The sequence below is a fragment of the Erpetoichthys calabaricus genome, chromosome 7 (assembly GCF_900747795.2).
Source record: "Erpetoichthys calabaricus chromosome 7, fErpCal1.3, whole genome shotgun sequence".
NCBI lineage: Eukaryota > Metazoa > Chordata > Cladistia > Polypteriformes > Polypteridae > Erpetoichthys > Erpetoichthys calabaricus.
In genome coordinates, this window is record NC_041400.2 from 68,219,324 (window position 1) to 68,242,916 (window position 23,593).

The 23,593-nt window shown below is 39.0% G+C and overlaps 1 protein-coding gene across 5 annotated transcripts in view; it reads right to left on the reverse strand.

The window, feature by feature from the left end:
- Window positions 1–23,593, reverse strand: part of zcchc9 (zinc finger, CCHC domain containing 9) — a 45,879-nt gene that overhangs the window by 16,793 nt on the left and 5,493 nt on the right. For 4 of the 5 annotated variants that reach the window (XM_028804699.2, XM_028804702.2, XM_051929629.1 and 1 more), the window contains exon 2: window positions 5,272–5,668. In XM_028804699.2, coding sequence (XP_028660532.1) covers window positions 5,272–5,668 — 397 coding nt within the window. Of the gene's footprint in view, window positions 1–5,271; window positions 5,669–19,182; window positions 19,205–23,593 lie in introns of those variants that run through there. The other variant, XM_028804700.2, reaches the window with a different exon arrangement.

Consider the following 23,593-nt stretch of genomic DNA (forward strand, 5'->3'; position numbering starts at 1 on the left):
CTAAATTTTTTAGTTTTACCATTTAAGTTAAATAATTTAATTTTAATTGAAAAAAAGAAAAAGTTAAGGCAGTTTTAGAAATCCTGAATCAAATTTTAAAAATGAGGTCCGTTCAATGCTAGTCCAGCTGGATTTTGGACTTTTTAGATGATGGCTTGGAGGAGCCAGTCATCTATGAGGCCTACATCTGCAGGAGATGACAGCTGATCCAGCACCTCAAGCTCAGGGACAATGAACTGGAGGAGGAGCTGGCTGGCTTGCACTTTAGTAGAAAATTGGCAGACCTGGCCCAGATGTCCTTTAGAGAGATAGTGTGCTCCTATAAGATGGCATGGCAAGAGATTCCAGACCAGACAGGTAGGTTGGTCACGGTCAAAAGGCGTAAGGGTGCACACTGTTCAGCGGCATCAACCACAGAATTATAAGTGTTAAACCGTTTTCAGGTCCTTGCGAAGCTGGACAGTGTCTGATGATTCTGACATGGTAGGCAGGGATGAGGAGCCCCAATGGGCCACCTCAAAACCAAATCTCAGAAAGAGAGAGGTAGTGATAGTTGGGGACTCAGTCATTTGGGGGATTGAAGCACAGGTTTGCTCCAGAGACAGAGAGTCTTGCACAGTATGTTGCCTTCTGGGTGCACAGGTGGGGGACCTCCCTGGAAGCATAGATAGGTTTTTGGCCAGAATGAGGGTGGATCCAGTTGTCATTGCCCATGTTGGAACAAATGACATACATAAGGGTTGTTTGTCAGTTGTGCAATCTAAATTCAAAATTCAAAGAGTTGGGTGCCAGGCTGAGGAGCAGAACTGCCAAGTTAGTCTTCTCTGAGGTTCTGCCTGTGCCACATGCCAGTCCAGGTAAGAATGAGGAGATTGGAAGGCTTAACGCGTGGCTCAAGTCTTGCTGCAGGGTAGAAGGGTATAGGTTTATGGGGCATTGGGACCTGTTCTGCCACGACAGGTTACATCTGAACTGGAGGGGTACCAGTGTACTGGGGAGGCATATGAGTAGGCTAGTCGAGGATTGTTAAAAATAGGGAAAGTGGGGGCAAGGAGTTTAGGACAGGCCAGGTTTAGAACTATACATGGAGGAACAAAAAATGCTGTAGAAATAGAAACGGGAGTAATGTAAATTCTACCCCAACAATTAAATATAAAAGGAGTAATACATTAAAAATAGTTTGCCTTAATGCTAGAAGTATCGAAAATAAGGCCAGTGAATTGGAGCTGTATGTAGCAGAGCATAATTATGATGATATAGCAATAACAGAAATCTGGCTAAACAGCAAAGATGGGGATGAGTGTAACATACAGGGATACACATTTATAGGAAGGACAGACAGAACAGAAAAGGAGGTGGAGTTGCTGTTTATGTCCAACAGAATTTAAAGTCCTCTTCATTTGGATGATGAACCCCATCTTAATGAGGACATGTGGCTTTGCCTGGAGAGCATTAGGGAAAGAGGCCTTATTTTAGTGGTGTGTTATAGACCACCCAATGCATACAGTAATTTCATCACACATCATTTTAGTAATATTAAAAAGGCAGGTTTACAAGGGGATTTTATAATCATGGGTGATTTTAATTATCCAAATATTAACCAAGATAACCTTGCAAATGGAGGAGCACAAGAGCAGGAGTTTTTATAAATAATCAGTGACTGTTTTTTAACACAGCATGTTAAAGCACCAATGTGGGGTGAATTTTGTCAGGATTTAGTATTTTGTAACAATCAAGATGAAATTGAGGGTATAGAGGTGAACCACTAGGGTCAAACTTAAAATTAAATTAAACTTAAAATTCTTAAGTTTAACTTTGTTATGGCAAATTTTGAGGAGATGTGGCAAAGTCTAAGGAGGGTAGACTGGGATAATATTTTAAGTGTGGAGAAAGTCGAGGAACAGTGGAACAGATTTATAAATGTTTTGCATGTAATGCAGGACAGGTACATAACTAAATTTGGAATTAATAGAAAATTTTTAAAAACTCCACAGTGGGTTAAAAAAAAAAAAAAGCTGCAAAGGAAAAAAACAGCTTTATACAGCATATAAGACTAATAACTCCAAAGTGGATCGTAGGGCGTATGAGGATATGAGAGCAACCATTAAGAAGGGTATTAGGGAGGCTAAAAGACAGCTGGAAAGGAATATAGCAGATAAGGCAAAAGACGACCTTAAGAGATTTTTTCAGTATTTTAGTAGTAAAAGAACAGTCAAGGAAGAGGTGAAGTGCATCAGAAATAGTAAAGGGGAACTAAAAGATACAGACAGCGAAATAGTGAATGCTCTAAACTTGCATTTTTCTGAGGTCTTCACAAGTGAGGAACTGGATAACCTCATAGCGGTAAATGGGACTACTAAGGGGGTACTGAAGGATTTGGAAATTGAGGAGGGAGAAGTACTGCTCAGATTAAATAGGTTGAAATCAAACAAATCACCAGGATCAGATAATATTTACGCTTGAGTTCTTAAGGAGGGTAGCGAGTACATATATAAACCCTTGGTGCATAGTTTTAGGAAGTCACTGCGCACTAGGGAGATTCTGAAGGACTGGAAAATGGCAAATATTATCCCGTTATATAAAAAGGGTGACTGGGCAGATCAAAGCAACTATAGGCCAGTAAGCTTAACATGCATCACAGGAAAATTAGTGGAAGGAATTAAGGATAAGTTCAAGCAGCACATGGCAAGTACAGGAGTTTTTCTGAACAGTATAAATGCCACACAGGCTGGTTGGGCATCCTAGCCAAAAGAAGGAATGATTCCTTAAACAGATGGGAGGCTCCTAGCAGGCAGACAGGCATCCTGGCCAGGAAGATGAAGGGGATCAGACCTGGAAGACAGGGCCAGAAAGGATGGATGGACAGTCAACCGGAAAGGGAAGATGTCGCAGGGGACTTTTTACTTGCCCAGCACTCTAGATGGCAGTGGCCCCGGATATCAGGGCTCAGTATGGAACCAGTATAGCATGCTGGGAAGTGTAGTCTGGCAACACAGCCCTGCTGCTGTCTGTAAGTACTCCCGAATTCTTTAATAAAAGCGACTGCACTCCAGTTGAGTCAGAGGAGGGAGGGAGGAAGTAGATCAACACTTGACTGGAGGAAGGTAGTATGGTGGTGAGAAGAAAAATATTGTGAAGAGAAAAACTTGTGCTTGTGTGACAGAAAAGGTATTGTGGTAAATAAACCCATCCTTTATTTGAACCTGGAACTCTGTGTGTTCGTGGTCTTGGGCTCACTAATGCCTGGTTTCTATCACAACAGTCAGCATGGGTTCAGAAGAGGAAAGTCACATTTTTCTAACATGCTGGAATTCTACAAGGAAGCAACAGAAGGATATGATTAAAGTGGAGCATATGATACTTATCTTGACTTTCAGAAAGTATTTGATAAAGGTGCCACATGAGAGGCTGGGCATCAAACTAAAGGAAGTCGGAGTTCAGGTGAATATTTTTAGATGGGTGCAGAATTGGCTCAAACACAAGAAGCAGAGGGTGATGGTGCGAGGAACCTTATCAGAATTGGCTGATGTTAAGAGTGGTATTCTACAGGGGTAAGTGCTAGGGCCAGTGCTATTGTTAATATATACTGTAATGTAATTATATATATATTTTATATAAATGACTCAAGAGTAACAAGCTGGTTAATTTTGCAGATGATACCAAGATAGGTGGATTAGCAGACAATTTGGAATCTGTTAAATCATTACAGAAGGACTTATGCAGATTGGTGGCAGATGGAATTTAATGTTAGTAAAAGTAAAGTATTACACGTAGGAAGTAAAAATGTTACATTTGAATACACAATGGGAGGTCTTAAAATCAAGAGTACACCTTATGAGAAGGATTTAGGAGTTGCAGTGAACTCCACGCTATCAACTTCCCAACAGTACTCAGAAGCCATTAAAAAGGCAAACAGAATGCTAGGTTATATAGCACAATGTGTGGAGGTTACGCTCAAGCTTTATAATGCACTGGTGAGGACTTATTTGGAGTACTGTGCGCAGCTTTGGTCTCCAGGCTACGAAAAGGACATAGCAACACTAGAAAAGGTCCACAGAAGAGCAACTAAGCTGATTCCAGGGCTAAAGGAGATTAATTATGAAGATTAAAAGAGCTGAGCCTTTTCAGTTTAAGCTAAAGAAGTTTAAGAGGTGACATGATTAAAGCTGTTTAAAATTATTGAGGAATTGGATTGAGACTGTCATTTTAAAATGAATTCATCAAGTACATTAAGACAGTTGGAAACTTGTTAAAGGTAAATTTCGCTCGTTAAAGGTAAATTTTCTCTTTACACAGAGAACCACAGACACTTGGAAAAAGGTACTAAGTAGAGTGGTAGGCAGTAACACTTTAGAAATTTTCAAAACTAGACTTGATGTTTTTTTCGAATTAAGCGGATAGGACTGGTGAACTTTGTTGGGCTGAATGGCGTGTTCTTGTCTAGGTTGTTCTAATGTTCTAAACAGTTTTTTAACATTAGAATTACCAAATGTAGGCGCAAACAGCCTACATTTTGAGTAGTGAGTTGCTCTTATTGTTACTATTATACACTAAAAACAAACATTTGATTTGAGTCTGTAACAGCCAGTGTAAATGTATGGTACTTGTAAAGGTTAGCGTGTTTTTTTTTTTTTTTTTTTTTTTATCATTTTTATTCTCTCTGCCACGTTCACGCTCGCCCCAATCTGACACTGATAGTTTTCAAATAAATTAAGTCCTATAATAGAGGTGAACTCAGATAAGGATGAGGGTTCTACATCGGAGAAAGAGAACAGAAGCCCTCCCTGAAAGAAACGTCCACTAACATATAAGAACAACACAGCTGCACCAGGCGGAAGGCGAAAGATGGCACCGTTTGGATGCAGCAAGAGGTACGGCGTCATGATAGCCAAATTAATCTTAAAATAAAGATTCTTTATTTTCATACATTTTAATTACCTGATAAAAATGACTGCCGTATTAAAGCTACTCAGCGTATTTTGATGGAAAAATGCAATTAATTTATGTTCAGTCCATAAAAAATTGATAATGAATAGCAGTTCATGCAGTAACACAAACAGAACTTACAATTGCACAAAAGTCATTAAAACACATAAAGGAAACAACTGAGCCACAGGGAGAAGGTAGCAATGCAAAAAAGATATGTCAAAATTTTAGTAGATCATCATAATGAATACATGCAGGATGATGAATTCTGAATAGGCTCCATCAAACAAAAGCACCTAAAGATTTAAAGAAACATTATTACTTCCAAATCACAAAAAAATGTACCATATTATTCTGCTTAGCCTTCTGCCTCTTTATTCTTCTGTCATTTTTTCTTTTATCTTTTTTCAGTGCAACAGAGAGCTCCTCTTTAAATATTTCACTTTCTGCTTCTACTCCCACATAATCCAGTGGCAAAGGCTGACCACTTTGCTTTAAATAATCTATGAACCCATTCACATCTTCATTATTGTAGTCCTTTTTTTTTTTCTTTGTTTTATGTATGGCACCTCCTTGTTGATTCTGCTTAACTGAGAGTTTCTGTGCATTTGTAGAAAGTTGAGATGAACCTTGTCCATTGTTTGCTTTTTTAGAAGTCTGCCACATCTGATTCCATGGTGTAGCATTAGATGGCTTATGTCGGTGGTTATTTGCACGGGCCCATCGAGTCATGGCTTGAAAACTGTAAAATAACAAAACAGGAAACATGTTTTTAATATCTTGTTACCTGATTAAATGGGTTGTTGCACTGCGATTTGAATTTTGAACACTGGACTGCTTAAACATCTGAATAGAATATTTTTTTTTAACATTGTGCAATCCACTTTTACAAGCTTATTGTTCTATGCATAAAGGCTACGGTTGAAATGACAATTTAACATTATAGAAAACTAGGTTTCTATTGACTGAATGTGAATTTTTAAGTGATAAAATTAGTCAAATAACATCACATTTTGCTGTCAACAGCTCATTTCCATCAAACTGACTTCAAATTTGTGGTTAAATTTCAGATAACTTACTTTGAACTTGAACCCATTTCATTTACTTTATAAGGTTGAGCTGTGAAAATATGTTTTTTTTTATTTTAATGTAGCACAAAGAAAGAACATTTTTTTTCTTTAAATTTAAAATTGAAACACTGCGGTAAGCTGGTAATGAATTAAAGACGAAACTCTTTCCAGGTTCTGTTTTTCTCATTATGTTTTTAAATGACATATACTCTTTCTTTCTCATGGGTGACTTGCTTGTATGGAAATGCTTGTATGGAAATGTTATTTGATTTTAATAAAATTAATAAAATTAACAAATTGTTTAAACATAAAAAATTACATATACTGAATAATAGCAAATATTACATCACTGCCAGTCTCATTTTCAAGCCATCATTTTCAGCTAAGATGATTAAGCTTTCTTAATATTTGTCCCAATAATCAACATTTGTTGCAGCGCTACAGAACACAATAAAAGTGCAAAAAACAACAATGCAATATAAATATAAAATAGAGATTATAATTTCTACATAAATGAGGGTTTTAGGTCTTTAGAGAAACAATATCAGTAAATGGTAATTCATAAGTACTGTATATTACTATCAGCTGGAAACAAAGAAGAAGAAAATAAAACACCCATATGCACAGTTCACATACAGGGGAGGGATTCACAATTATCAAGCATTCTAAAAAATCAAAAAGGCATTCTATGCTGCAAGCGTAAAGTGTCCATGATTTATCTGGATTACAAGCAAGATCTGACCAGATTCTGTAAGTGAGGATGACTCTTATTTAATCAAGGTCACACTCCAAGTTCACTCAGGAAAAATAAATTCCAATGATAACACAAAGGAGAACAATCAATCAATCAATAAAATATACAGTGCATCCGGAAAGTATTCACAGCGCATCACTTTTTCCACATTTTGTTATGTTACACAGCCTTATTCCAAAATGGATTAAATTCATTTTTTTTCCTCTGAATTCTACACACAACACCCCATAATGACAACGTGAAAAAAGTTTACTTGAGGTTTTTGCAAAATTTATTAAAAATAAAAAAATTGAGAAAGCACATGTACATAAGTATTCACAGCCTTGCCGTGAAGCTCAAAATTGAGCTCAGGTGCATCCTGTTTCCCCTGATCATCCTTGAGCTGTTTCTGCAGCTTAATTGGAGTCCACCTGTGGTAAATTCAGTTGATTGGACATGATTTGGAAAGGCACACACCTGTCTATATAAGGTCCCACAGTTGACAGTTCATGTCAGAGCACAAAACCAAGCATGAAGTCAAAAGGAACTGTCTGTAGACCTCCGAGACAGGATTGTCTCAAGGCACAAATCTGGGGAAGGTTACAGAAAAAATTCTGATGCTTTGAAGGTCCAAATGAGCACAGTGGCCTCCATCATCCGTAACTGGAAGAAGTTCGAAACCACCAGGACTCTTTCTAGAGCTGGCCGGCCATCTAAACTGAGCGATTGGGGGAGAATGGCCTTAGTCAGGGAGGTGGTCACTCTGTCAGAGCTCCAGAGGGTCCTCTGTGGAGAGAGGAGAACCTTCCAGAAGGACAACCATCTCTGCAGCAATCCACCAATCAGGCCTGTATGGTAGAGTGGCCAGACGGAAGCCACTCCTTAGTAAAAGGGCACATGGCAGCCCGCCTGGAGTTTGCCAAAAGGCACCTGAAGGACTCTCAGACCATGAGAAAGAAAATTATCTGGTTTGATGAGACAAAGATTGAGCTCATTGGTGTGAATGCCAGGCGTCACGTTTGGAGGAAACCAGGCACCGCTCATCACCAGGCCAATACCATCCCTACAGTGAAGCATGGTGGTGGCAGCATCATGCTGTGGGGATGTTTTTCAGCGGCAGGGACTGGGAGGACTAGTCAGGATAAAGGGAAAGATGACTGCAGCAATGTACTGAGACATCCTGGATGAAAACCTGCTCCAGAGCGCGCTTGACCTCAGACTGGGGCGACGGTTTCATCTTTCAGCAGGACAACGACCCTAAGCACACAGCCAAGATATAAAAGGAGTGGCTTCAGGACAAACTCTGTGAATGTCCTTGAGTGGCCCAACCAGAGCCCAGACTTGAATCCGATTGAACATCTCTGGAGAGATCTTAAAATGCCTGTGCACTGACTCTTCCCATCCAACCTGATGGAGCTTGAGAGGTGCTGCAAGAGGAATGGGCAAAACTGGCCAAGATAGGTGTGCCAAGCTTGTGCCATCATATTCAAACAGACTTGAGGCTGTAATTGCTGCCAAAGGTGCATTGACAAAGTATTGAGCAAAGGCTGTGAATACTTAAGTACATGTGATTTCTCAGTTTTTTATTTTTAATAAATTTGCAAAAACCTCAGTAAACTTTTTTTCACGTTGTTATTATGGGGTGTGTGTGTGTAGAATTCTGAGGAAAAAAATGAATTTAATCCATTTTTGGAATAAGGCTGTAACATAACAAAATGTTGAAAAAGTGATGCACTGTATGCATGGAGTAACAGTGAAGTGTGTATGAGTGTTGTGCAGGCACTGTAGCTCTCAATGGAATAACTTTAGTAGGTAGGTTCTAAAAACTTTTTAATCCACAGGTCTGGCCAAAACCATTACAGGGACCACTCTCACTTACACAGGTACATAAACACAGACACAGATTCATACAGTGATAAATTGCAAGTGCCAATTAATTTAACCTAAATAATCAAAACATTTATAATTAATTCCTTTTTTGCTTGAGCACTTCTGGCCAGTAATTTTCATGAAGTGAGACTTGCAAAGCTTTCAACTGCTTCAACTGAACAGTTATTAGTTAGAGAATCTCTTTGTGGACTGGGGGGGTGAGGTTTCTCTGTGGAGCTTCAAGCGGCTCGATTAATCAATGTTAGATCCAGGAGCAAGGGCTCCCCATGGGGTATTTCGCAGCTTGATCAATTAATAATACTGTAAATGGGTGATTCCATGTCAAATCAACCAATGGCGCACATAATTCTGACTCAAAAAATTCTGGGAAAAATTACCAGGTATACCCATATTAGTCAGGAGACACCCTGTAAAATTTTTTTGATGGAAGATCAATACTTTCCAAGATAAAATCCGAGGGGAGGGTGGATATCGATTTTATCCGGTGTCATTTTTTCATCAAATTTCACAAGTCCATAGCTCAAGAATTAAACCACCAAGCAGGCTCAGACTTTGCATGCTGGTACATTAATTAGTATAGCAGATGACCCTGCATGGTCAAAGCAGCCCCTTGAAATTGACTAAATTTGAGCTTTTTGTTTAGTTATGTTTATGCTTCTGTAACACATATCTGTAGCCAACATAGACTTTGGATTATTTTTTTCCTTATTCAGATAAATATATATGCCAGGGGTGTGGAAATCAATTTTTTTCTACTTGTCCACGAACAAGTAAACTTAGAAAATCCACTTGTCCGCCAGTTAAATTCACTTGTCCATAAACAAATAACAAAAGTGAAAAATAGCTTATTTTTTCTGATCTCTTTTATTGATACCAAAACTGCCTTCCATTTTAAAACTGAAAAAAGTTCTTTCAGGGAGTAGTTTTGCCACCTTGCTCTAGAACATTTTATAAAAGATTCCCTTATCATTTTAACTCACTAATAAACAATGCCTTCATTATAGCTACACTAGTTCTGTTTCACATACTACAGTTACAGTGAAGATTTTTATAGATATTTCATAACCTTTGGAAACCGTTAGAATGTTTTCTTTATTTTTAATAAACTGCGCGAAACCAACTTGTTTTATATGAAATATTCGCTAATCAAAAATGATCTATTGACAGCTCATCAAAATTGATGTTTGTCACACAATAAATTTCTGAACTCCTCAATATATCACAACCTACACGAAATCGCAAATTTCAGGAAAGATTAACTGCCTAACAAGCTTTGTTATGTGGTGAAAACAATTGTAAGTAAAATGACTGCATTTTTATGTAGAAACAATGAATTCTATCAATCTTCTTCTATAATACGCTACTGTGGCTGTTTGTTTGTCTGTCCAGGATTTTAAATCACCTGTAGCTCGCAAACCATTTCACCTTTTGACTTGAAATTTGATACACATATAGTATACTACGTGACGTCTACTATCCGCTTTCGGGGTGATGATTTGTATTACTCTTTATTTTTATTTTATTTTATTGTTGAATCAACTCTCGGCAGTGCGCAGCAGGGCAGCACATGCATATGGGAGCCGTTCTCATTCCCCACCACCTTCGCTAATCATTCTTGAGGCAGACTGAAGACTTAAGTGCCAGTTTAAGTGACAAATTAAAGAAAACGTACTAAGTAATTGCAAAACAAAAACTAACTTAATCAGTTTTAACGCGAAAAGATGCCGACGAAAGAAGAGAACAAGCGGGCTGCTAGGGTGGAGAAAAAGAAGGGCTGCTCAGGAAGCAACAATCACATCAACCTCTGAGCAAATGTATGATAAACGTACAGAGAAAGAGGATGAAAACTATGAATGCTCTAGTCAAGTGTATTTATTCACTGCATGTTATCGTGCAGTACGCTGTTACTGGTAATATATAGAAGTTATTGATTATAATGAAAAATCATCAGATTACATCGTAATGTCGGCATGAAAAAAATGACCGCATCTCCAAGCATGTAAGTATTAGGGTAAAATACTTATGTAAGACCGTAAGAGTGCTTCCCCTTTGAAAAATCAGCCGTCATTTTGTAAACAATATTGAAGACCAATTTGAGACATGAAGAACATGCCTAAGTAGACGGTTTCCGCACAAAGTACGTACCCAAATGTTTAAAATGTGAAAGTAGTGGTAAAATGTGCCCTGCACAGCACATATAATATTTTTTCTCCAGAAAATTGCACTTGTCCGCGGACAACTGAAACAGAAAAACACGCTTGTCCGACGGTCAATTTACCCGTGTCGGACGAGTTGGGCGTTGGATTTCCGCACCCCTGTATGCCTTCTGAAAAAAGCAATAAACAAAAGTAACTGCACCAGGGTCTGAAAAGCAGACCTCTCAAATCCATAAAATCATTTTGGATTTCATTTTCAGAACCCTTACGGCATGTGGGAATGTGCAGATTATTATAAAAATATTTGTCATTTATTCTACATTATCCCTTCTTTCTCAAAACACAAACCTTACTTTTCTTATGTAAATCTTTCATGTTTGTTTTCCATTCTAAACATAGGCTGAATGTGCCATGTGTCAATAATGGTAATCGTTGAGTTTTCAATTAGTAAGTTATCAAAAATGTCAAAACTTTTTTTCATATCAAATGGCGATGTCCTATCTCATGATGCTGAACAAAGAATTCGATTCTCAATGGCCAAAAGAGTACCTGGTACTCGGGAATACCACTGATACATCCCTACAGTCAGTCGGGTATCTGGTGAAGACAGTCAAGCGACTGTCAGAATATTCACCACTGAAGCAGCAGCTGAGATCCTGCCTGCTCACGATTACACTCCTGATGGATCAGATGCATCCCTCACATTAGATCAGTGTCCTATTAGAAAGTATGTTGGGTGCATACATGATAAAAAATCTTGGATTGGTGTGATTCATGACAAAGGTGAAGCAGAACCAGACATCTTGATATGTTTCATGTATCCTGCACTGTCTTTCCATTGGCTACCTAGAGACAATATTTATTAGGTGCCATTACAGTGTGAAATTTGTACTGCTTAGTGTATCTACAACAGTCAGTGGGAGGGTGTACCATCTTGATCTCAAAGACAAAGATACCCTACACTCTGCAGTTCAATTGAAATTGAAATTAAATGTGTCACATCCCTGCTGCTGCAATACCAAGATGTTAACATTTCATTTTAAGTAGTGATATATTTAATAACTAGTCATTTAGCCCGTTACAATAACAGGCGCTAGAACAGTAGTGCATAAACATTAGTAGGAACAGTCTATATTAAATGGCAAGGGACTTTGGCCTCATTCTTTTTGTTGGTCATATTTTTCTTTCTTTCAGCCTCTCTTTTGTTGATGTTTACTTGCTGAGCTGACCGTTCTTCGTGGGCTGCCGCTGTGTATTGTGTGTCTTTTATTTTCTGTGACAGTAATACTGTCTTGTACGGCTCTATTCAATAAGGGCGCGTAGATAATTTAGTTCAAATGGCTCTGGAATATGTGAAGAGCAACAGGTGCAGATCTTTATTTACGCGCGCCTTTATTCGCTGTGCCCTTTTGAGGCTCGCCTTTTTGTGCACGCCCTTATTGAAGGATGCCTGTGCGCACCCTTATTGAAGGATACCATCTTGTACGTCCGCTGGCTTCTACGTCCGTAATATACCTTTAATTTTCTCTGGCGGTAATACAGGCGTGCGCGTCGGTAATATGCCTTTAATCTCCTCTGACAGTAATACTGGCTTGTATGTGGCTGTAATATGCGTCACTGTATTGTGTACCTTTAATTTCCTCTCGCAGTAATACTGGTTTGTATTTCCGTAAAAACGCCTCTAACTTTCTCTGACAGTAATATTGCGCATAGCACCGTGCCCCCGCGCATGCGCACTTCACCAGAAGACACCCACACACGGACACCTGGACGCACATAGGGATTTTTATATATATATATATATATATATTATATATATATATATATATATATATATATATATAGATAAATCAAGCAGCTGTTGTTCATGTGTTGTGCTTAATGTGCCTTTGGTGACTCTTTTTTTTTTCATTAATCCAATACCCAAATTAGTGATGAAGAACTTGATAATTATCATTACAGAGAAATGGTGAATTAATCCCATGTTTAGAATGGAAAATAAAAATTAAAGATTCACATAAGAAAAGTAAGACTTATTTTTGTGAAAGAAGGGACCATGTAGGATACAGGAAAAAATTTAAAAAATGTCTGGACATTCCCATAGTGTAGGGGTACTCAAACGGCGGACCGCGGTCCACAATCCAGACCGCCAAGACATTTTTGGCGGACCGCGACTGTCTTCTGCGTAAGTCAAAAGTCCGAATATAAAAGCACCAAAATTATTGTTGTTTTATTATTTACTCTGTAGCAGGGTTGCCAACTGGTATTTTTTATGCCAAATAACTGAAATCTGGCATTTTTGAAAACTGTTTGGCACGTAAAATTTGCGTTTGGTCATCTGGCATTTTTTGGTCTTTTTTACAATGCGAATTATCCACCAAAGTCAGAGCTCCATTCGCATAAGATCGACGCCCTTAAGTCGTCGTTGGTAGCGAGTTCATCGCTGATGACGAAAGCGACCACCACACAATCAAATGTTACAGAAGCTTCGCTACGCATTGTTTGGGTTCTTGGCAGATTTAAGAAAGCATTTACTGATGCAGAGGTTGTTAAAGAATGCATGATGTCTGCTTCTTCGGTTCTGTTTAGCGACAAAAAGTGTGTTGAACTGATTCAGCAGATACCATTATCAGACAGTACTGCTAGTCATCGTGCAGATGACCTTTCTGACAATAGATAGATAGATAGATAGATAGACACTTTATTAATCCCAATGGGAAATTCACATGTGGTCGGTGGTCAGTTAATATCAGATCTTAAACAGGCTAAATTGTTTGCTCTCGCGTGCGATGAATCCACTGATAAAACTGACATGTCTCAACTCTGTATGTTCACAAGATTTTTTGATGGCCATAATTTTGTTGAAGAGTTTCTGACATTACTACCGCTAGCAAAACAGACCCGCGGTGAGGACGTGTTTTCAGCATTATCGCAGTTTATGCACGCAGCTGGATTGGATGTAACAAAAATGGTTTCCCTTACAACAGACAGGGCACCAGCAATGACTGGTAAAGACAGAGGACTTGTCACTCATATGAAGGCACTTCAGCCCAACCTTGTTGCTTATCACTGCATCATTCATCAGTCTGCCCTCTGTTCAAAACTTTGTGACGAATTGGCGGAAGTGATGTCTACTCTTGTGAAATTAGTGAATTTTTTACGATGTAATTCGTCTCTGCAGCATCGTCTGTTTCGTTCTTTTCTTGAAGAGATGTCTGCAGAATTTGGATATTTGCTGCTTCACAATGACGTCAGATGGTTAAGCAAGGGCTGTGTGTTGGAAAGGTTCTGGAATCTCCGTGAAGATGTAGCTGACTTCCTGCAGTCCTTGAATACAAAGAAGCTGCAGAATTTTTAACATTTATTCAAGACAGTGACAAGGTCGCACTGCTGGCATTTCTTGTTGATATTATGGGACATATAAATACACTGAATTTGTCACTTCAGGGTGCAGACAAAACCGTTGTCGAATTGCAAGAAAAATGTTGTGCCTTTGAAACAAAACTGAGCATTTTCATCAATAACTTGGAAGATGGCAAGATTCTGCATTTCCCAAACCTGAAGAGCTGCATGACAGCTGATCAACAGGCATGTTTTCAGTTGATTTCCACATTTCTACATCATTTGAAGGTCGAGTTTGATGAACGTTTTAAGGATTTCAGAAAACTGAAGCCTGTGTTTTTGTTTGTTGCTGATCCTTTCATTGTCCTGCCTGACGGTGAATGGACTCAAACCCGTCACTGTTGCAAATGGAAGCAGCTGATTTGCAAGCTTCTCACGTTTTGAAAGCTAAATTGAACGAAGTCGGCATAACAATTTTTTGGTCAAAGTTTGTTCCAGATTCTTAGAATCCTGCTGCAAAGAAACTGGCGATTTCCGTGCTCACTATGTTTGGTTCAACATATTCTTGTGAGTGTGCGTTCTCCACTATGAACACTATCAAGACGAAACATCAAAGTGTATTTACCGACCAGAACCTCAGGAATGCAATAAGAATTGCACTGACTGGTTACTCACCGAACTATGCTGCCATTATGAAATCGAAACAACAGTTTCACACTTCACACTGGGTGACAATCATTTACGTACCAACTGGTGTGTTAATTGCAACTAGTCATGTGACTATTTTGAATTGTTTTCCATGTTTTGTGCATGTCTTGGTCTTCTGTAAAAATTTTAGCATTTGCGTTGAATCTATTACTAGCCTCCTACAGACCTACACCTACAGTCCTACACGGTAAACCTGGCTATAGCGGACCCCAATGGTTGGTGGCGAACTGAATGTGGACCGGCATTCAAAAACTTTGAGTACCCCTGCCATAGTGCATTACACTGGACTTCAAATTAGACCCAAAATGATTTTTCAGATTGGATTGCTAATGCTGCCTTGAGACCTAGGGTGCTGTTTACCACCATAAACACTCTCCTAAACCCACCTGTTAGCGGCTTCCCTGAGAGTACACCTGACACCTGTGAGCATTTTCTCTATTTTATAAATAAAATTCAAGCCATTCATTCCAACATTACTCTTCCAAGTTTTGATTACTGTGGGATGACACCAGCCCCTCTAAGGCCAGTGCACAGTCAGTTTACTTCCTTTCAACCTATTTCTTCTTCTCAGCTAGCTGATATAATCCTGCATATGAAACCTTCCAATTATCTGCTAGATATCTTACCCTCACTTACTTTTATAACGTGGGCATGGATTTTTACACGCCGAGACTCGCCTATTCAAGTACTCAACTTCGAGCGCTGAGAACAAATGCCAGTGCCGGTGTGGTTCCCTATTTACCCGACGAGGTAAGAAGGTGGTATCGTGGCAGCAGAGCAGGCACGAAGCTGAAAATGAAGCGGCTTGCGAGAAAGTGGTGTTTTAAGCCTTCGGTGCCTTCTGTGATTATGGGGAATGTGAACTCAATCTCAAATAAGATTGACGAACTGGCTGCGCTGGTGAAAAATGTCAGAACCTACAGAGAATGCAGTTTGTTGTGTTTTTGCGAAAAGTGGTTAACTAACACCATCCCAGATGCTAACGTGGAGCTACCCGGGTTTAACACAGTTAGAGCGGACAGAGACGCAAGTACCTGCGGGAAGCACAAAGGAGGAGGACTCGCTCTCTATGTTAATACACGGTGGTGTAACTCTGGACATGTTAACGTCAAAATCTCCACTTGCTGCAGGGACATCGAACTGTTGGCCGTAGGTTTGCGTCCCTATTACCCAGAGAGTTTGGACACGTCATTGTTGTTATTGTATACATTCCTCCTCGGGCGGACATGGAGACAGCGAGTGACATCATCCATTCTACTGTTGCTAAGTTACAAACGCAGCACCCTGAGGCGCTTGTGCTAATCGCTGGAGACTTTAACCATGTGACGCTGGACAAAACATTATCTGCCTTCTCCCAGTATGTGGACTGTAACATCCGGGGAAATAAGACTATTGATTTACTGTATGCAAACGTTAAAGACGCATACAGCGCCACCCCGCTGCCTGCGCTTGGGAAAGCAGATCATAACCTGGTTCTGCTTCAGCCTCACTACAAACCAAAAGTGAGGGTCCTACCTGCAACCACACGATCATTCAGGAAGTGGACCCTGGAGGCTGAGAATACTCTACGAATGTTTTGGAACTACAGACTGGGATATCCTGCAGGGATCACATTGTGAGAACATTGAGGAAGTTGTTGACTGCACTACTGACTACATCAACTTCTGTATTGACATTGCAGTTCCAGTAAGAACTGTACGCTGCTATGCTAACAACAAGCTGCCACGATACCGCCTTCTTACCTCGTCGGTACAGTCAGTACAAGAGAAAGCTGGAGCAGAAGTTGCAGAATAACAGCATGAAGGAAGTGTGGGATGGGATGAAGATCATCACTGGCTGCAGCTCGAAGCGGGGTACCACCATCGAGAGAGATGTGAAGAGAGCAAACCAAATGAACATCTTCTTTAACAGGTATGACCACCCTAACCCACTCTCACCTCGGAGTACTGCACCCTCCACACATCCTTCTGCTGATACCAGCATAGGAGAGACATCCCCACCCATAATTACAACAGCGCAGATGAGCAGAGAACTGAGGAGACTTCGTGCCAGCAAAGCAGCGGGTCCAGATGGAGTATCGCCACGACTGCTGAAGGTCTGTGCATCGGAGCTGGGGGGTCCTCTACAGCACATCTTCAACCTGAGCCTGGAACAGGGGAGAGTCCCGAGGCTTTGGAAAACATCTTGCATCACCCCAGTCCCAAAGGTATCACGTCCTAGTGAGCTGAATGACTTTCGGCCTGTTGCTCTGACATCACATGTGATGAAGACCATGGAGAGGCTGCTGCTTCACCACCTTAGGCCACAGGTTCAACACGCCCTTGACCCTCTGCAGTTTGCATATCAGGAGAAGGTGGGAGCGGAGGATGCCATCATGTATATGCTACATCGATCCCTCTCCCACTTAGACAGAGGCAGTGGTGCTGTAAGAATTATGTTTCTAGACTTCTCTAGCGCCTTCAACACAATCCAACCTCTGCTCCTTAGGGACAAGCTGACAGAGATGGGAGTAGATTCATACCTAGTGGCATGGATCGTGGACTATCTTAAAGACAGACCTCAGTATGTGCGTCTTGGGAACTGCACGTCTGACATTGTGGTCAGCAACACAGGAGCGCCACAAGGGACTGTACTTTCTCCGGTCCTGTTCAGCCTATATACATCGGACTTCCAATACAACTCTGAGTCCTGCCACGTGCAAAAGTTTGCTGATGACACTGCTATCGTGGGCTGCATCAGGAATGGGCTGGAGGAGGAGTATAGGGACCTAATCAATGACTTTGTTAAATGGTGCGACTCAAACCACCTACAACTGAACACCATCAAAACCAAGGAGCTGGTGGGGGATTTTAGGAGGCCCAGACCCCTCATGGACCCTGTGATCATCAAAGGTGACTGTGTGCAGATGGTGCAAACCTATAAATATCTGGGAGTGCAGCTGGATGATAAATTAGACTGGACTGCCAATACTGATGCTCTGTGCAAGAAAGGACCGAGCCGGTTATACTTCCTTAGAAGGCTGGCCTCCTTCAACATCTGCAATAAGATGCTGCAGATGTTCTATCAGACAGTTGTGGCGAGCGCCCTCTTCTACACGGTGGTGTGCTGGGGAGGCAGCATTAAGAAGAAAGACGCCTTACGCCTGGACAAACTGGTGAGGAAGGCAGGCTCTATTGTTGGCATGGAGCTGGACAGTTTAACATCTGTGGCAGAGCGAAGGGCGCTCAGCAGGCTCCTATCAATTATGGAGAATCCACTGCATCCACTAAATAGTATCATCTCCAGACAGAGGAGCAGCTTCAGCAATAGACTGCTGTCACTGTCCTGCTCCACTGACAGATTGAGGAGATCGTTCCTCCCCCAAACTATGCGACTCTTCAATTCCACCGGGGGGGGGGGGGGGGGTAAACGTTAACATTTAACATTATACAAAGTTATTGTCTGTTTTTCACCTGCATTATTATTATTATCAATCTTTAATTTAATATTAGTTATTTTATCAGTATACTGCTGCTGGAATGTGAATTTCCCATTGGGATTAATAAAGTATCTATCTATCTATCTCACACCTATTTAAAGATACTTTCAGAGCTTTTAGTCCAATTGTTTTGGCTATTATTAACAACTGTCTAAAATCTGGTAGAATGTCAGACAATTTTAAACATGCAATTTGTTCAGCCTTTGCGGAAGAAGCCCATATTTGATCCTACAGCTCTTTAAACTATTGGCCTATATCTAAGCTCCTATTTTTGTCCAAAATTAAGGAGAAAGTGGTTTATTTGCAGTTAATTTCATATCTGGAGGATAACAATGTATGTGATGTGTTTCAGTCAGGTTTTAAAAAACTTCATAGTACTAAATCGGCTCTGCTGAAGGTGACAAATGATATGCTATGGTATTGGACTCGGGCTCTTCTGCAATCTTAGTCTTACTGGATCTCAGTGCGGCATTTGACACAATGGACAATAGGGTTCTGTTAAAACAGCCTGAGGATGAAGTAGGCATTCAAGGATGTGCACTGAAATGGTTCACCTCCTACAGAACAAATCTATGTCTGTTAACATAGATGGGAATTTCACTCAATCAGCTCCTCTCACACAAGGCGTCCCACAAGATTCTATCCTGGCTCCCCTTCTATTTTCTCTTTATTTGCTATCCTTGAGGGCCATCTTTTACAAACATGATGTTGTGTATCATTGTTATGCTGATGATATGCAGCTGTACCTCAAAGTTAGTTCTGACATCACTTCATCTGTAAAAAAACCTGTTGAAATGCTTTGAGAATATTAAATATTGGATGACACATAATTTCTTACAATTAAACAAAAATAAAACGGGTCATTATTTTTGGTCCTACCACATCTGCAGTTGAAATCAGCAACTCAGTCAGGATCCTTGGCAGCAATGATTCATAATGATGTCAGAAACCTAAGTTATGAAAAACAAATCTCCATGGTAGTAAAGTCCAGTTTTTACCAATTGAGACAAATTTCTAAACTAAAATCCTTTCTATCACAGAAGGACTTGGAAACAGTCATATATGCCTTTATTACAACTCACCTAGATTATCGTAATTCCGTATATGCGAGTCTGCTAAAATGTACTCTGTCGCGCCATCAGCTGGTTCAAAATGCTGCAGCTAAATTCTTAATTGGGTAGAGAAAAAAGGATTACATCTCCCCCATTTTAGCCTCTCTCCACTGGCTACCGGTGAGGTGTCGCACTGATTTTAAAATCTTATTGTTTGTTTTTAAAGCCTTGCATGGTCTCGCTTCAAAATATATCTGTGACTTCCTTCACCCCTAAGTTCCACCAAGAGCACGGAGGTCCATCTGAACAAATTCTCCTTGTACTGCCAAGATCTCAGCTGAAATCAAGGGGAGACTGAACTTTCTCAGTTGTTGATCCTAGACTTTGGAATGAGTTGCCTTTTCACATCAGTTCTTCATCCTCTATCGAGGTTTTAAAAATGGTCGGCTTAAGACTTACTTGTTTTCTTCTGATTTTCACTGTACATAATGGTATTGTGGTGGATGTTATAATTGGTTGTCTTATTGATATGCTTCTGCATGTTTACTCTAATGCTTCTTTGTACAGCACTTTGGTGCAACCTCTTGTTTTAAATATGCTTTTATAAATAAATAATCTATAAATACTACAGTTAAGGTCAGACCAATTCAATTGCTAAGTCTCATTATTATACAGACAAAAATAACAAAGTCTGATCAAGAAAAACAAAACAAATGCAGTTTTACAAGAATTCTAAAATAATGAATTGGTCTCCAACTGACAAATCCTGAGTTCACCAAAGTAGTCTTGTGAAAGATATTAAAAAAGGAGGGAGAGAAAAGGGGAAAATGGCAGCCCCAGTGCCCAATTTCAGCATCAGGCTAACAAATCATACAAAGGCCATCGTGGTTGCCAGTCTGCACTAATACAAATCGTAAACTATCCAGGGAAGTGCACAGAAGCCAGTTGGTCTAGGTCTCGGAAACACCAAAGAATTATTTTCTCCTGAATCAACAATCAACTAGCATTTCTAGTTTCCTCCACTGCACATCAGAGTGACTTTATGGGACTGAATATGCCAAGATACTAAAAAAATGTATTATACTCCCCAGGTACAGATTTGTGATAATCATATATGGCAAACTACTTGTAGTTTTATATAAATGTATTACAGATAAGTCCAATCAGTCTAAGCAAATACATCAAAACGCCATCAATTTCTATGATTCTTTAAAACCTTTTCCTTCTTACCAACATGGTATTCATTAATAACTATAAAACAGTAAAAATCAAAATAATCATACAAGTCTGTTGCCAAATGTACAAAAAAAAATTGTCAAAAAATAGTTCTACAGAAGTATCTAGTAAAATGATGCACAAGTGCCAGTCACGGCACCTGTCAGGATCTCGGTCAGGATTACATATAAATCTATTCATTTTCATGTAAACATTTAACACTGTATTTAAAACATTTTCCAAAAGAGAGAGTCACAATAAATTCAAAACTGACTGTGCAACTTCCAGTGCTAAATGAGCGTCCAATTATTTGCTATAGCTTCACTTGCTACCTTGTCTGGCCATGTTGCTTACATAAAACACAAACTGCTGTGAACCCAAAAATAACTCAGCTTTTCTGCAACATTTCCCCAACCTATTTTGCCCTGGTTCAAAGCCTGATGGAAGTGATTTATGGTGGACTGAGGCCAGCCCCCAAAATAACGCCTACTTTTCAGTACAGCAACAACCAGACATTCAATGAACCAAGTGAACGTTAACTGTAGTGCTGCTTCCACCCAAAGTGCTTATACTCGTCAAATTCCAACAATTAAAAAGCAGACTTAAATTAAATTATATATATTCTGTAATAAGCATCATGAATAATATTCTATTAATACAGTAAAACTGAATAATGAATATGCATTGCACACATAAAATGGCTGAAAAATAACTACTAGTAGAGTCATTTTTTTCATCTTGTTGTTTGTGCTGGTATGACACAATACTGTTGCATGTATTTATAGACCAAAACAGAATTAGCTTTAACTGACATCTTTGACTTCAGCCACTACAATGCTTCTACGATAGTAACTTCAAAGTTTTTTCCCTTTTCCATTCAATATTAACTACCCAGTTTAGCACAAATTGAGGTAAAGTGCATTTGCGGGAGAGAGAATTTTCACTATTTGTCTGAGAATATCAATGTATGAAATTCCACTGACACCTGCTTTACAGAGTCTAAGGAGTACCATATGATTTTGAACGTATTCCTTTATATACTGTTTATTAGGACAATATGTATAGTCCATAAAAAGGTAGTTTTGGAGGCTGAATTATATGACACTAGTATAATGCATACATATCTACTACATACTTGGATATAAATACAACGATCTTACCACAATATTTAAATGTAGGGAGAACATTTTTTTTGCTTGAAATAGTGTTATTCACAAAAAACACACACTCAAAGTGCTGTTAGTGCTCATACAGAATATGCAATGTTTTAGGACCAGTAGGGTATTTCTAGAACTATGCCACTATGTAGATAGTCATGCACAGAATTGCCTTTCACTTATTAAATGTAATTGAGCATGAAACATTTAATTACATCTTTAAATTCTGATTTGGTGTGTCCAAATTTACTTTTTCATTTTATGTCAGAATTTAATAAATGTGGATAAATTTAATATTACAAACATTAGTCAAAAGCAAGGCTCTTAATCAAAACCTCCAGCAAAGACTTAGTAAGTACAGTGTACACATACAATGGATCAGAGACTGCACAATTTAAAAAAAAAAAACCTATTGGTAACCATTAGATTTGAGAAGCGAATACACTGCAGTCACTTAAATCACTTTTCACCCAAATATCAACAACATCTAAATAAAATCAAGTTATTATACTCTTTTATTTTACGCTGTTTATGAAGGGCCTTTAGTTATTATCTGGAAACTGATAACTGTGGTCACACTAAGGGGAAGCAAAAAGCTTAAGAGTTCAAGTTCCTTTTCCAAAGCCAAAAAAGTAGATACTTTGCACAAAAGCTGCCTGAAAGAAAACCTCCTGCATTCAGTTTACAAGTATCTTTTTGTGAATTTTAGGAGCTACAGATGTGCTGGTTACAATTAAGATGAAAATCTCAAGATGTCAAGTGTGAAACAAAAAGTTACCCATTACTTGACATGCAACAGTGTTATTCTGAAACCTTTTGAGAATGCAAAAATGGAAATTTTATAAAAGATTTAAGCACCACTACAAAATATAGTCTAGTATAGCTGGAAATAAAAGAAGCAAAAAACACAGGACAGAGAAACTATTCCAAATAATAATCATTTGGACAGCTACTTGGAAAGATCAGCAACCAAGATTAAACTTTTCACTGCTTCCATTGAATTAGTGCACCATTAAGACCACCTGCGCCATGTCAAGATATTATACAACTGCTTTACGAAACCACATGCTTTCAGTGTTGTAGCACTACAGGCTATTTTATGCAGGAAAATAACCAGTAGCTAGTCTATGTACATTTTTTATTTAAATTATGTGTGTAAAAATAAAGAGGTAATGTTTAGCTGTAATCTTTTCAATACCAAAGAACCACTTAAATCTTGAATACAAATGAATACACAACAAGCTAATCAAGTTAGTTTATTACAAAGCAAATTAACTTTTCTCAAAAGGTCAGTCAGTAAAAACAGTAAATATAAACCCACAGAATTTACCAGGAGCATACAAGCACCACATGAGAACTTGCATGTCTACATCTCCTGCAATCTCTGGAACATGTAAGATGCTGTGGATTAGAGGTCAAATAAAATTATTGTGAATACATTTCCTGTGGAAATTTATGTGAGGAAGATACATAAAAAATTGCAGATAATACAAGTTAAAGTAGCCTCCCTGAAACTTAACATAATTATACCAGATTCAAAAAAGTCCTTCCATTAATATAGTAATACATTATCTGACATGTTTCCAATTTATGCAACAAAAATACTGCAGAACATAGATACCATTCAAAACTAATCAATATTTCCAATTATACACAATACAAAGTTCAAATAAAAATAAAGAAAAAATGAAAACTACTTTTTAAACGGGCTTTCTCTTTCTCCGACAGGACACATAATCCATTACATTCGTGAAATAACAGCTCTCTGAATAATTAAAATACTGAGATGTATACGTGATATCTTTTTCATGATGATAGGAATGAAAGCATGTTATTAAACATGGGAACACGGTGGCGCAGTGCTTG